The 15,744-nt window shown below is 44.9% G+C and overlaps 1 protein-coding gene across 2 annotated transcripts in view; it reads left to right on the top strand.

Moving 5' to 3' along the window:
* grid2 (glutamate receptor, ionotropic, delta 2) overlaps positions 1 to 15,744 on the top strand; it is a 771,247-nt gene that overhangs the window by 623,571 nt on the left and 131,932 nt on the right. For both annotated transcript variants that reach the window (XM_078403214.1, XM_078403218.1), the window contains exon 10: positions 3,665 to 3,862. In XM_078403214.1, the coding sequence (XP_078259340.1) occupies positions 3,665 to 3,862 (198 nt within the window). The remainder of the gene's footprint in view (positions 1 to 3,664; positions 3,863 to 15,744) is intronic.

The raw sequence follows: 15,744 nt of genomic DNA, 5'->3' as shown, positions 1-15,744 counted from the left end.
CTACACATTTTATCTGTCCAAATGTCTTTTGAAAGTTGTAATTGCATCCACTTCTATAGCTTCCTCTGGCAGCTCATTCTAGATGTGGACTGCCTTCTGAATAAAAAACGTTTTGCCTGAAGACCCTTTTAAATCTCTGCCCGCTCACTTTAAGCCTCTGTCCTCTACTTTTAGAATCCTCCAGTACATCGTCAGCCCCTGACCTTACATTTTGAATGCTGCTTGTTTCTCTGACTTCTGAATTGTTCATCATGTTCATCAACCATCTGTTTGATCAATGATAACACCTTTGATGCTGTATCTTCAGATACATCTGACTGCTGTGTAACAAGTTTTGTATTATAAATGCAAAGATGGCAATTAAAAATGGAAATTGTTGGCATAATAATCTTTGAAATACCATATAGAGAAATTATGGATTTTCCTTGATAGGCATCTTAATCCTACTTTTGATTCATCTCATTCATTGGCTGTAGACACGTTTAATTGGTTGGTTTAGTTTACAGCTGCAGCATGGAAACAGGCCCTTTGGCCCACCGAGTCCATGCCGACCAGCAATCACCCGTTCACACTAGTTTTATGTTATCCCAATTTTTCATCCATTCCCTACACACTTGGGGCAATTTACAAAGGCCAATTAATCTACAAATCTGCAGGTCTTTGGGATTTGGGAAGAAACCAGAGCACCCGGAGAAAACCCACATGGTCACAGGGAGAAGGTGCAATCTCCACACAGACAGCACCCGAGGTCAGGATTGAACGTGGGTCTCCGGTGCTGTGAGGCAGCAGCTCCACCCGCTGCACCACTGGCGCCAACTATATTCTGCGTTGTGGAATCCCCGCTCACAGTGATTGGTTCCAACCTTTTCCATATTTGTTTATTTGGAGCTCGTATGCAGCTGATTACTTGAACACTTCAAAGGCCTCTTTGTGTAGATGTCACATAACTGCAAGCTCTCAATGCACTCACTGACTCAGCGAGTGGGTAAATCTGAGCTGAACAGGGATTGGGAAGCTAGTGACGTTATTACTATAATGCATTGGTGAGATGCACCGTGTAACATTGATTCAGTCCTTCAAATTGATGGAGAATATACCACAGGAATGCCTGAATATATCACCCACTGCAGAAGTATTCTTGATAATCCTTCCAATCATGGATAAGAGTTACAGTCATAAAATTACAGAATTATGTAGCACAGAAGCAGTCCTTATGACTTTACTTTCCTTTAGACTAGAGGTACAGCATGGAAACAGGCCCTTCGGCCCATTGAGTCCAGGCCAACCAGCAATCACCCATACATTAACACTATTCTACACACTAAGGACAATTTACAATTTATAGAAGCCAATTAATTTACAAAATTGTATGTCTTTGGTATGTAGGTGGAAACTTGAGCACCCGTAGAAAACCCACACAGTCACAGGGAGAATGTACTAACTCTGTACAGACAGCATCTATAGTTAGGATTGAACCTGGATCTCTGGCGTTGTAAAGCAGCAACTCTACCAATGCACCACTGCGCCGCCACAATTATGGCCCAACTTATCTATGCCAATGAACAAGGAAGTGCAGATGCTGGTTTACAAATAAACACACAAAGTGCTGGAGTAACTCAGCAGGTCAGGCGGCATCTGTGGAGAACATGGATAGATGACATTGCGGGTCAGGACCCTTCTTCACACTGATTCTCATGTTCTCCATAGTGGCCGCCTGACCCAGTGAGTTATCCGAGCACTTTGTGTCTTTTTAATCTACCCCAAGTAAGTGTATTCCTGAACTATAAGAAAATAACTGCAGATGCTGGTACAAATCGATTTATTCACAAAATGCTGGAGTAACTCAGCAGGTCAGGCAGCAACTCGGGAGAGAAGGAATGGGTGACGTTTCGGGTCGAGACCCTTCTTCAGACCCTTCTTCTGAAGAAGAGTCTCGACCCGAAACGTCACCCATTCCTTCTCTCCCGAGATGCTGCCTGACCTGCTGAGTTACTCCAGCATTTTGTGAATAAATCGTATTCCTGAACTAGTCCCATTGTTTTGCATTTGGCTCGTATCCCTCTCAACCTTTCTTGTACATGAGCCTGTCCAAATGTTTTTTAAACTCATCATGAGTTGGACTCATCTCTACCACTTCCACTGGCATATTGTTCCATATACCCACCATCAACTTCTGTGTGAAAAATCTGTCTCTCACAACCCCTTTTAAATATTTTCCCCTTCACTTTAAACCTATTCCAGACCTTTACTTTTAAACTCTCCCACCCAAGGAAAAAGACTGTGTTCATCCAACTTCCCAATGCGTCTTATAAACCTCTATAAGTTGATGATTTTATAAGCCTCTATAAGTTCCTATGAATTATGAATTTTTGAAGAAGTGGCAAGTAAAATGGATGAAGGAGAGCCAGTGGATGTAGTGTATCTAGACTTTCAGAAAGCCTTTGATAAGGTACCACACGGGAGGTTGGTGAGCAAAATTAGAGCACATGGTATTGGGGGTAGGGTATTGACATGGATAGAGAATTGGTTGGCAGACTGGAAGCAAAGAGTAGGAATAAACGGGTCCTTTGGCAGGAGGTGGAGATTAGAGTGCCGCAAGGCTCGGTGCTGGGGCTGCAACTATTTACAATATATATAATAATATATATATATATTAATAATAATATATATTAATGATTTGGATGATGGAATTAGAAGTAACACCAGCAAGTTTGCAGATGACACAAATCTGGGTGGCAGTGTGAACTGCAAAGAGGATGTTAGGAGTTTGCAGGGCGACTTGGACAGGTTGAGTGAGTGGGCAGATGCATGGCAGATGCTGTATAATGTAGATAAATGTGAGGTTATCCACTTTGGCGGCAAAAATAAGGAAGCAGATTATTATTTCAATGGTGTCAGATTCGGTAATGGGGAAGTGCAACGAGACCTTGATGTACACCAGTCACTGAAAGTAAGCGTGCAGGTACAGCAGGCAGTGAAGAAAGCTAATGGCATGTTTGCCTTCATAACGAGAGGATTTGAGTACAGGAGCAAAAAAGTCCTTCTGCAGTTGTATAGGGCACTGGTGAGACCACATCTGGAGTATTGTGTGCAGATTTGGTCTCCTAATTTGAGAAAGGACATCCTTGCTATTGAGGCAGTGCAGCGTAGGTTCATGAGGTTAATCCCTGGGATGGAGGGATTGTCATATGAGGAAAGATTAGAAAGACTAGGCTTGTATTCACTGGAATTTAGAAGGATGAGAGGGGATCTTATAGAGACGTATAAAATTATAAAAGACTAGACATGCAGGAAAAATGTTCCCAATGTTGGGGGAGTCCAGAACCAGGGGCCACAGTCCAAAAATAAAGGGGAGGCCATTTAAAACTGAGGTGAGAAGAAACTTTTTCACCCAGAGAGTTGTGAATTTGTGGAATTCTCTGCCACAGAAGGCAGTGGAGGCCAATTCACTGGATGAATTTAAAAGAGAGTTAGATAGAGCTCTAGGGGCTAGTGGAATCAAGGGATCTGGGGAGAAGGCAGGCACAGGTTACTGATTGTAGATGATCAGCCTTGATCACAATGAATGGTGGTGCTGGCTCGAGGGGCCAAATGACCTCCTCCAGCACCTATTTTCTATGAATGTTATGTTCAACTTGACCATGAATTCCCTCTCCTTTTGCAGGAGGAACCTTTTGTTATGGTATCCGAAAACATTCTTGGAAGAACAAAGAAATATTCTGGTTTTTCTATCGATGTCCTGGATGCCCTGTCAAGTTACCTGGGCTTCAAATATGAAATCTACATGGCCCCTGATCAAAAGTTCGGCAGTCAGCAGCCTGACGGAAACTGGAATGGGCTGATCGGTGAAATCGCCTTCAAGGTTAGTTTGGTACCATGCTGGAGTTTAATGCACAATGCAGGACCTTCACAGTGAATGGTAGGGCTCTGGGAAGTGTTGTAGAGCAGAGGGATCAAGGAGTACAGGTACATAGTTTCTTGAAGTGGCGTCACAGGTAGACAGGATGGTCAAGAAGGCTTTCAGCGCATTGGCCTTCACAGGGTATTGAATATAGAAGTCATTAATCCTCCTCCCTTGACTCCATCCAAGGTCTCCTTTCAGGTGAGGCAGAGGTTCACTCACCTCAGTTTAGAGATACAGCGTGGAAACAGGCCCTTTGGTCCACTGAGTCCTCGCTGACTAGTGATCGCCCATATACCAATTCTAACCTGCAAACTGAGGACAATTGACAGAAGCCAATTCACCTATAAACATGTACGTTTTTGGAGAGAAGGAGGAAACAGCACTTGGAAAAACCCACGCAATCACTGGGAGAACGTGCAAACTCAGTACAGACCCAGGTCAGGATCGAATCTGGTCGCTGGCTCTGTGAGGCAGCAACTCTACTGCTCCATTGCTGTGCTGCCCTACTGTTAAGCAAAAGGCACAGGAGAAATAAAAACACAAAGTACTGGAGGAACTCAAGGAATCAGGCAGAATATGTGGAGGGAAATGGACAATGTTTCTGGTTGAGATCCTTCATCACAGTGATACAATAACTAGCTTCAATATAAAACAATATTATAATACTTTTTTGAATCTATGTATAAAATATTCTCCTGCAGTTATGAAAAGCACTATATAGCGACTATATTTTATAAACATTAATAATAATTTTAGAAATTGAATATTAATTGACAACACTGTATCAACCAGTGAGATAGAGTCATAGTCATAGAGTGATGCAGCGTGGAAACAGGCCCTTCAGCCCAACCTGCCCACACCAGCCAACATATCCCAGCTACACTAGTCCAATCCGAGTTATGTTGCAGATGTATAACATTTTTATTAGGCATTATTTGCAGTGTGGATGCAGGATGGATGTGGAGACTTTGGAGAGGGTGCAGAAGAGGTCGGCAGGAGGTTGCCGAGATTATAGAATAAGAAGATAACTGCAGATGCTGGTACAAATCAAAGGTTTTTATTCACAAAATACTGGAGTAACTCAGCAGGTCAGGCAGCATCTCGGGAGAGAAGGAATGGGCGACGTTTCGGGTCGAGACCCTTCTTCAGAGATTATAGAATATTGACTATAAAGAAAGATTGGACAAACTTGGATTGTTTTCTCTGGAGCTTTAGAGGCTGAGGGGAGATATGATGGAAGTTTATACAGGCATTGATAGAGCAAACAGTCAAAGTCTTTCTCTTTGGGTGAAATGTTAAGTACTAGCGGGCATTGCTTTGTCAGAGAGTAAAGTTTTAGTTTAGAGATTCAGCTTGGAAACAGACCCTTCAGCCCACCGAGTTCGTGCCAACCAGTGATCCCCGTATGCTAACGCTATCCTACACACACGAGGAACAATTTACAATTTTACCAAGCCAATTATCCTTCAAACCTGTACTTCTTTGGAGTGTGGGAAGAAACCGGAACACCCAGAGAAAACCCATGCACGTCACGGGGAGAAAGTACAAATTCCGTACGGACAGAACCCGGAGTCAGGATCGAACCCGGATCTCTGCCGCTGTAAGGCAGCAACTCTACCACTGCACCGCCGTACCGGCCCAAAGTTAAAGTTAAGGTTAAAAGTTTAAAGTTAAGGTTTAAGTAAAGTTAAAAGAAGATTTTCAAAGCAAGAATTTTACGGAGAGTCAATAAGTGCCTGGTATCCACCGCCAGGGTAGGTGATAAAAGCAGATACAATAGCAACGTTAAAGAGGCATTTAGTCAGAAAGATGAATAAGAAGGGGATGAAAGAATAAGACCACGTGGAGGCAGATGGGATTAGTTTAGCACAGATATTGTGGCTAAAAGGCCTGGTCTGCCTTTTTCAAACAGAGGGTCATGGGTATATGAAACAGTTTACCAGAGCAGGTAGTTAAGACAGGTAAGATAACAAAATCTAAAAGACATTTGGACAGGAACATGAACAGAATGGTTTAGAGGGATATTGGCCAAATGTAGGCAGGTGGGACTTTTGCAGATGGGGTATTTTGGTCAGCATGGGCAAGTTGGGTCATAATACCTGTTTCTGTACTGTATAACTAACTCTGATACGAGTACAAAAACTTCATCGTCCTTATGCAACCTAAGTCAGTCCCCAAAAGTTCATGGTTGAGATGACTGTTCAAGACGTTGATGGTTGTTGGGAACAAACTATTATTGAACCAGGTGGTCATGGTTTTCAGACTTCTTCCCAATGCTAGGAGTGACATGAGAGTGTGGCCTGGGTAGTGTGTGTCATTGCTAATGGCTGCCTATTTAAGGCAGCACCTGCTATAAGTCCTTTAGATGGTGGAGACATCCATGCCTGGCTATTAGGTTCTACTCCTGTGACCATTACCTCGTGAGATGTCCCTTAATTTACCAGTCCCTCCTGCCAGCTCTGAACTCGACACGTTTGGTGTCATTAATGCCTTCCGCAGTATTGTTCCACTTCGCTGCAAAGAAACTTCTTATGTTGTCACTCAGGGTTGCACTGGGGCAATTTAAATATTTTAATTATTCACAGTTTCTCTTTGCTAAAAAAACACTTTTTAAAATTCATTTGGATTCCTTAAGACAGTCATGAAATATGAATTAGGAAATCGGCAGAACTTCCTCTGAATATTCCAGATGAGGTTATACATCTATGTCTACAGACCCGTTGACACCCTCATTAATCAGTCGGAGATCCAGCGTCCCTATCTGCTGTGCACTGAAGTGCTGTCTTTGATCCAGCAATCCCAGAGATCAAATAACAATGGGCTTGAACATCGCTGGTGAAGGGAATCATTCTAAACAAGAACATTCAAGACAAGAACTAGAGCGTGCACCACCGGATTCGGGACCAGCTTCTTTCCTTCCATTACTTATCAGGGCTTCTGATGGTCAGATTTTGGTTGTCTTTATCTCTGGTCTTTGTTCCATCCATCCTCCTGTGAAAGCACCCGTCCCCCTCCCCCCTTGCCTGCATCCACCTGCCACATTTTGTCCTGTCCTCTCCCCTCTCCCAGCTTTCTCTCTCCCCTCCACAATCAGTCTGAAGAAGGGTCCCTACCTGAAAGGTCACCTATCGATGTTCTCCAGAGATGCTGCCTGACCTGTTATGTTATTCCAGCACTGTGTGTCCTTCTGAATGGTCCTTCCAGAAGCTAGGGTACTGTCCGATTCACCCCCACCCCATTGAGGCCATTGGATTTTATCTATGGAACTGATGTACTTCAATGTTGTGAACTATATTCTTCACTCTGTATCTTCCCCTTTGCTCTATCTATTGCACTTGAGTGTGAACTGATTGTATCTATGTGTGGTATATCTGATTTGTTTGGCTAGCATGCAAAACAAAGCTTTTCACTGCAAGTCAGCACACATGACAATATCTATATACTAAAACTCTCAGTTGTTTGTTTGTTTGTTCCTGAACTACTGCCAAAACGGTACACAATAGCGCGACAATTTTAGGCCCACTTACTCACCGTCGTCCCTTTGGTGCTAATGGAAGAAATTTCATTGAAATCGGTGTTATATTTTTTAAGTTATTCACATTTTAAAGTTTAAATCTATTTTCTAGAGAGGGAGGGGTGAGGGAGGGAGGGGGGAGGAGGGAGGATAAGAGGGGTTGAGGGGGATGGAATGGGGGAGGGGAGGGGGAGGGGGTGGAGGGAGGGGGAAGGGAGCTGGGAGGAGAGGAGGGGGAGGGAGGGGAGAAGGGAGGGAGGGGGAGGAGAGGGGGGAGTAAGGGGGAGGAGGGAGAGAGAGGGGAGGCGGGGAGGGGGAGGGGGGGAGGAGAGGGTGCTGCACCAATGCAGGAGAGGTTTGGACCCAACGGGTCCACTTGGTCTAGTTAAACCTAAACCTAAACATTATTCCAGCTGAAAGAAGCTTAGCGTGGAATTATGCTTTAACTGCATTGTAAGCTTGGTAGCAGGATATGGTGGGTGGTGACTCCAGGGTGGTTCTTCTGCTGTTCTGGACCTTCTCCAATGTGTTCAGTCTGAAGAAGGGTCCTGACCCAAAACACCACACTATGGTCAATTTACAATTTTATCGAAGCCAATTGATCTGCAAACCTGAGATAGACACAAAATCCTGGAGTAACTCAACGGGTCAGACAGCATCTCTGGAAAAAAAGGAATAGGTGACATTTCGGGTCAAGACCTTTGTTCAGACCTCCTTCATCTCGACGCGAAATGCAATCTATTCCTTTTTTCCCGAGATACTGCCTGACCCACTGGGTTACTCCAGCTATTTGTATCTATCTTCGGTTTAAACCAGCATCTTCCCTTCTTCCATCACAATCTACAAACCTGCACGTCTTCGGGACGTGAGAGAAAACCGGAGCACCCAAAGAAAACCCATGCAGTCGTGGAGAATGTACTAACTCAATACAGACAGCACCCGTAGTCAGGATCAAACCCGGGTCTCTGGCACTGCAAGGCTGCAGCTCTACCGCTGCATCACTGTGCCACCCTCTCTCAGGGGGCCAGGCGTTAACTGCCAGTCATTAAAATGTTCATGTATTTGAACAGTGTAGCAAAAGGCCACAATTTGCACTAGGATCCTTTGGGGTCAGGGTGACCCACCAATGCTGTGGAAAACATAGCTAGCATGGAATTAAGCGTGATTCGAAGATTAACCGCCCTCTCTGAGAGTTTTTTTTCCTGTTTTACGAGCTGACTGCTGCTTCCATTCTGTCTCCACCTTCTACAATAGATGTTCATCTGGTTAGTGCGTAGTGGTTTCCATTGTTCATTGCACCTCTTCTGTCAAAGCCTCGGCTGCACCATAACCTCACTATACCTGGCCTCGTCAAGCTTGCACTATAGCCTGTGATTCTAACTCTTAGCTCAAAAAATAAGATTGATTCTTATAGAGGTGTTTGATAGATTATTAGTACGGGTGTCAGGGGTTATGGTGAGAAGGCAGGGAAATGGTGTTGAGAGGGAAAGATAGACCATGATTGAATGACGGTGTGGACATGATGGGCCGAATGGCCTCATTCTGCTCCTAGAACTTATGAACTTCTGAACTTATAAATGTTAACAAAATTAGATTTCAACACCACATAAACTCCTTTCTAGATGATAAATTTAACAGGATTAACAAGGAAACAATAAAGTGAAAGGCTATAGAAACTCAGCAGCTTTATTAGATTGGGGCTAATGTTGTATAATGATTGTATTACAGAGCAAGTGATGCAGAATCTTGGACAAGTAATTCCACAGGTTTTTTTTAGTATGAATCCCACCTTGGGACTTCTTATTAATAAAAAAGACTGCCTGAAGTATTTTTTAATCCATCCGTAAGGTGTGGTAACCATTTATTTCCCATCTCCAAGTATCTCTGAGAAAGGGTGGCACTTACATTCTGTTAGGTTTGGGACTTCGAGCACTTACATTCAGCAATGAAGAAAGAGCAGCCACTCATATCCAAACCAGGATGTTGAAGAAAACACGGAAATTTTGGAGGAATTCAGCTGGTCAGGCGTCCTTTCGAGTTGGGACCCTTCTTCAAGGGATCTTGTAAGTTTGGGAAGGATTGAATCCAGTGCCATTGTCAGTCTTATTTTTATTCATTTATATTGACTTGGACTTTGCAAAGAAAAACTGTCAAAGATCCCAGCACAACATTGTCAGTCATACATCTTGCATAGGTCCTGATATAAGCATATCCAGTGAAGCATGGGCAGATAACTAATTGCAGCACCACATATTGCATACATGATTGAGAATGATCAGCCATGATCACATTGAATGGCGGTGCTGGCTCGAAGGGCCGAATGGCCTCCTCCTGCACCTATAGTCTATTGTCTGTTGTCTATATTTCGCTTGGGCAGCTTACAACCCAGTGGTATGAATATTGATTTCTCTAATTTCAAGTAACCCTTCCATTCTCTCTCTCTGCCCCTCCCTTGCCCTAGTCACCCTGCTAATTCCACTGTTTGCATCCATATATACCTTTTTTATCACCTCGTCCACAGCCAACAATGAACTGTTGTGGGCCCCACCTTTCCTTGGTCATTAGTGTCGGCTCTGATTTGTTTTGTTTAGTTTAGAGATTCAGCTCGGAAACAGGCCCTTCGGCCCACCGAGTCCGCATCGACCAGCGATCCCCCGCACACTGGCACTATCCTGCACACACTAGGGACAATTTACACATACACCAAGCCAATTAACATACACACTTGCACACCTTTGGAGTGTGGGAGGAAACCAAAGATCTTGGAAAAAAAACCCACGCGGTCACGGGAAGAACGTACAAATTCCGTACAGACAGCACCCGTAGTCCGGATCGAACCCGGGTCTCTGGCCCTGCAAGCGCTGTTAGGCAGCAATTCTACCAGTGCACTATGAACTCTAATGCCCACCTGAACCTTTGAACCTGGTTCGGGACCTTGTCATACCTCTAGTTTCCCTCTTCCTGACTCTCAAATGTACCAACAGCAGAACAATGTGGTTGTTACTTGCAGCAGCTAAACAGCCCTGCAAAGGCATTACACACAAATAAAAATATATTCATTAAAAAATTCAATAATTCAATTACCTTAATACTCGTTAGCCATCATAGTTTAAAAACCAAAGTCCATGGAGCAACCAAAGAGATAGTCCATAGAAGACCATAGCTGCAGAGGTTAATGTGGTGGTGTTCAAGAGCCTGATGTTCACATGGACAGCTGTAGATATTGAGCCATATTGAAGGCCAAGACAGGTTTTTGGACCAAATGGGAATCACGGTGTATGGGACATCGGTTGCCAACCATGATTTGTTCTGGCCTTTTCCTACCTCCATGTCCCGTCCCGTCCCCACAATCTACTACTACTATCAGACTGAAGAAGGGTCTCGACCTGAAACGTCACCTATTCATTTTCTCCAGAGACGCTGCCTGACTCGATCAGTTGCTGAGTTGCTCCAACATTTTGTGTCTATCTTCGGTAACTCTATCTGGGGTTTCTGATAGTGGTTTGTTCGAACTAAACAATTTCAGATGGAACAACCCATAATGATGTGAAACTGGTCAGAGTGGGGAATGAAGATGTCCTCATTTGGAAAAACATTGGAATTTAGTTTACCTCGGTTTATATTTGTCTGTTCTACTTAGGTACAGTGAAAAGCTTTTTGTTGAGTGCCATCCAGTCAATGGAAAGACCGTAACTAAATACAATCAAGTCACCCACAGTGTGCAGATACAGAATAAAGGGAATAACGTTTTGTGCAAGATAACGTACAGTAAAGCTATTGAAGATAGCCTGAGGGTCTCCATTGAAGTAGATGGGAGGTCAGGGCCCACTCTCTAGTTGTTGATAGGATGGTTCAGTTGCCTGATAACAGCTGGGAAGAAACTGTCCGTGAATCTGAAGGTGTGCGTATTCACATTTCTGTACCTCTTGCCTTGTTGGGTAAGGAGAGAAGGGGGAGTGGCCTTGTTGAGGCAGCATCAGGAGTCATTGGAAGGGAGGATGGTTGGTTTGTGTGATGGTCTGAGCTGCGGCCACAACTCTCTGCAATTTCTTGCAGTCTTGGATGGAGCTTTTCACAAACCATGCTGTGATGCATCCTGATATGATGCTATTTTTCTATAATGTGTGTTTTTTTATTAACCTGGTAGTTTTAGGTCATCATTATTGATCTTAGCTTTTTTTCTTAATTCCATATTGTCCAATGAATTGAATTTAATTTTCACGGATACTAAAAGTGGAATTGTTGAAAATGTGGCTTGAATATATATGATGCTGAAATGATGGAATTGTGCCAATTTCATCATAACCTTCCACCACGGTGCAGATTTAGCAATAAATCTATTGCTGTGTTCTAATAAGCTAGCTGGAAAATTCTGCTCTCCACAATGTTCATTTTATGAATTTGTGAGGTTGGCAGAACCATAAAGCTAACTAGACCAAGTGGACCCGTTGGGCCCAAATCACTCCTGCATTGGTGCAGCATCCTCTCCTCCCCCACTCACCCCTCCACACTCCCCCCTCCCCTCTCCCCCTCCCCTCTCCCCTCCCTCCCCCCTTCCCTCCACCCTCACCCCACTCCCCCTCCCCCTCCCTCCCCCCTCACCCCCTCCCTCCCTTCCCCCTCCCTCCCCCCTCCCCTCTCCCCCTACTTCCCCCTCTCCCCCTACTTCCCCCTCTCCCCCCTCCCTCCACTCTCCTCCATCCCCTCCTCCCTTTGATTATATGTACCCCAAAAGGTCACCTCTCAGCCTACTGTGCTCCAGGGAAAAAATGGTCCAGCCTTTTGGCACAGTGGCGCAGCGATAGAGTTGCTGCTTTATAGCGCCAAAGAACCGGTTTCGATCCTGACTGCAGGTGCTATCTGTAACCTCCAGTCCTGGCAACATCCTTGTAACTCATTGAGAGAAAGGAAGAAAGATTTCATAATTGAATTCTAGAAGTCAGGAACCTAAAGCAGTGACTGACAGCAGTAGGGATAGAGAAGGAATAGAGGGCGGCATGGTGGTGCAGCGGTAGAGTTGCTGCCGTACAGCACCAGAGACCTGGGTTTCATCCTGACTAGGGGTGCTTGTCTGTATGGAGTTTGTACGTTCTCCCTGTGCTTGTCTGTATGGAGTTTGTACGTTCTCCCTGTGACCGTGTAGGTTTTCTCTGGGTGCTCCGGTTTCCTCCCACATTCAAAAGACGTGCTGGTTTGTAGCTTAATTAGATTTGGTAAAATTGTAAATTATCCCTACTGTGTAGGATAGTATTAGTGTACGGGGTGAATGATGGATGGCACGGACTCGGTGGGCCACAAGGCCTGTTTCCGTGTTCTATCTGTAAAGTCAAAATTGAAAAGTGAAGTTTTTTCTCATAAACCGTTCCAGATGCAGCAACATCCTTGTAATGGATGCAACATCTAGGAATACTAATGCAGTGGCAGGGAGAACATGCAAACTCCAAACAGGCAGCACTGGAGGTTAGGATTGAACCTAGGTACCTTCAGCTGTAAACAACAACACTAATTGCCATCCTGGTCACAAGTAAAAGCATTTTCACTAATCGGGTCACCTTACTGACATCTCACCCACAAACAATGTTACTTGGATGATCTGAAACTTCAACTTGCACATACATTCATGCTAGTTATATTCTCCAGCATTGGTGGGTCACTTTGACCCAAAGGATACCAGTACAAATTGTGACCTTTTGCTGCATCGTTCAAATACATGAAGATTTTAATGACTATCAGTTCACACCTGACGCTCTGAGAGAGGGCGGCACAGTGGTGCAGCGGTTGAGATGCTGCATGACAGCGCCAGAGACCCAGGTTCGATCCTAACTATGGGTGCTGTCTGTATGGAGCTAATACATTCTCCCTGTGACTGCGTGGGATTGCTATGGGTCCTCCAGTTTCCTCCCACACGCCAAAGATGTGTGAATTAGTAGGTTAATTGGCCTTTGTAAATTGTCCCCAGTGTGCAGGGAATGGATGAGAAATATGGGGTACAAGTGCGAGCGTGGACTCAGTGGGCCGAAGGGCCTGTTTCCATGCTGTGTCTCTCAAATAAAACATGTCTGCAGCCAGGCAATGTGTCTAAAATCCGGGTTCCCTCACACACTCCAAGGACACACAGGTTTATCAGTTAATTGGCCCTTGTAACTTGTCCCTCATGTGTAAGATAGTGCAAGTGTACTATACTGGGTGACCACTGGTCAGCACAGACTTGGTGCCCTGTTTCCATGCCGTACCTCTGAAGTCTAAAGTTGTGAGGGATTGTAATGCCCTATCCAATGTCCTTATTTCTCATCAAAATGATGAATCTCCCATATGCCCTCGACAAACCCATGGCATGAACGTTGAATATTCCAGTTTTAGACAACCCACTCCACCTTTGTTGCTTTCTCTCTCCTTCTGATCTAGCTAAGACCTCACACTCACCATTCCTTCCAACTCTACTCCCTCTCCTGCCCCCTATCACATCACCCAGATTCTTCCCCCTTTCTCACCTCCTCCATTTTTCCCCTCACACCTACATTCCTCCCAATAGGTCCCCTAATCCCTTTATTCCCATCTGCCCACCATCCCTCCCTTGTTTGGTTCCACTCATCCCCTTTTTTTCTTATCGGGTTCCATAATCTGCAGCCTTTTTTGTTGCCTCCACTGACCACCTCCCAATCACTGCCACTTCCCTCCCCCACCTGACTCCCTCTGCCATCTAACCACTTCTCACCTGGATCCAACTAAAACTTGTCAGCTCTTGCCCTCCTCTCCCCGGTTAGTACTGGCTACTCTTTTAGGCCAGTTGCAGGGACACACTCTATTCCACTTCCGAGAGGAATAGATAGGATAGACGTATAGAGTCTCTTGCCCTGAGAAGGGGACTCGAGAACCAGAGGACATAGGTTTAAGGTGGAGGGGGGGGGAAAGATTTCATAGGAACCTGAGGGGTAACCTCTTCACATAAAGGATGGTGGGTGTATGGAACGAGCTGCCGGAGGAGATAGTTGAGGCAGGTGCTATCGCAAGGTTTAAGAAATATTTAGACAGGTACATGGATAGGACAGGTTCAGAGGGATATGGGCCAAACACAGGCAGTGGGACTAGTCTGGATGGGGAATGTTGGTCGATGTGGGCAGGTTGGGCTGAAGGGCCTGTTTCCACGCTGTATGACTCTATGACCCGAATTATCAACTGTCCACCTCCCTCCACAGAGGCTGCTCAACCTGCTGAGTTCCTCCAACAGTTATTTTTGCTCCAGAATCCAGCATTTGTCTCAATTTAGTTTTAGTTTGGATTTACAGCTTGGAAACAGGCACTTTGTCTCACTGAGTCCGTGCTGTCCAGCGATCACCCTACACTAGTTCTATCCTTCACTTTTTTAATCGAAGCAAATTCATCTACAAACCTGCACATCTTTGAAGTGTGGGACGAAACCAGAGCACCCGGAGAAAACCCACACAGTCACAGGGAGAACATACAAACTACATACAGACAGCACCAGTAGTCAGGATCGAACCGGGATCTCTGGCGCAGTAAGGCAGCAATTCTAGCGCTGCGCCACTGTGCTGCCTTAAATTTATATGCCTGTTTCCATGCTGTATCTTTCAATCGATCAATGTAAAAGAATAGAAGATGTGCCCTAACATGGAATCATTCATAGCCCTACTAACTGCGATCACATTACTTTCACATTTAGGGCACGTTCCCTGTGTAAATTACCCTGAAGTTTCTCACATCACAAGGGAGGAACAATAGCACAGAAGGTATTGCTATTAGTTTGGTTTAGTTTAGAGATGCAAGCCCTTTGGCCCACCGAGTTCACGTCGTCAGTTCGTCCCATTTGCCTGAGATTGGGGCATATCGCACTAAACCATTCCCATCCATGTACTATGTACCTATCCATGCAATGCCTGTTAAATGTTTTAATTATACCCACCTCTACTACTGCCTCTCACTTCCCTGTAACACTGCAGCTTTAGCGTAGTTTAGTTTTGAGTTTAGAATTACAATATGGAAACGGGCTCAAGTCCACTCCGACCATCGATCACCCATTCACACTAGTTCAGTTATCCCACTTTCCCGTCCACTACCAGGGGCAAATTTACAGAGGCCAATTAACCTACAAACCCGCAAGTCCTTGGTATGTGGGAGGAAACCGGAGTACCCGGAGGAAACCCATGGGGTCACAGGGAGAACGTGAAAAATTTTCACACAGACAGTGCCTAAGGTCAGGATCCAACCCAGTTCTCTGGCGCTGTGAGGCAGCGTCTCTACCAGCTGCACCATCGTGTCACCCGCTATTGCTGCAGATCTCCTGCATCTTGATTCAGTTATGACCTGG

The sequence above is a fragment of the Rhinoraja longicauda genome, chromosome 1 (assembly GCF_053455715.1).
Source record: "Rhinoraja longicauda isolate Sanriku21f chromosome 1, sRhiLon1.1, whole genome shotgun sequence".
Lineage (NCBI taxonomy): Eukaryota > Metazoa > Chordata > Chondrichthyes > Rajiformes > Arhynchobatidae > Rhinoraja > Rhinoraja longicauda.
The sequence above is the reverse complement of the archived record's forward strand: the minus strand, read 5'-3'. Positions and strand labels throughout refer to the sequence as shown.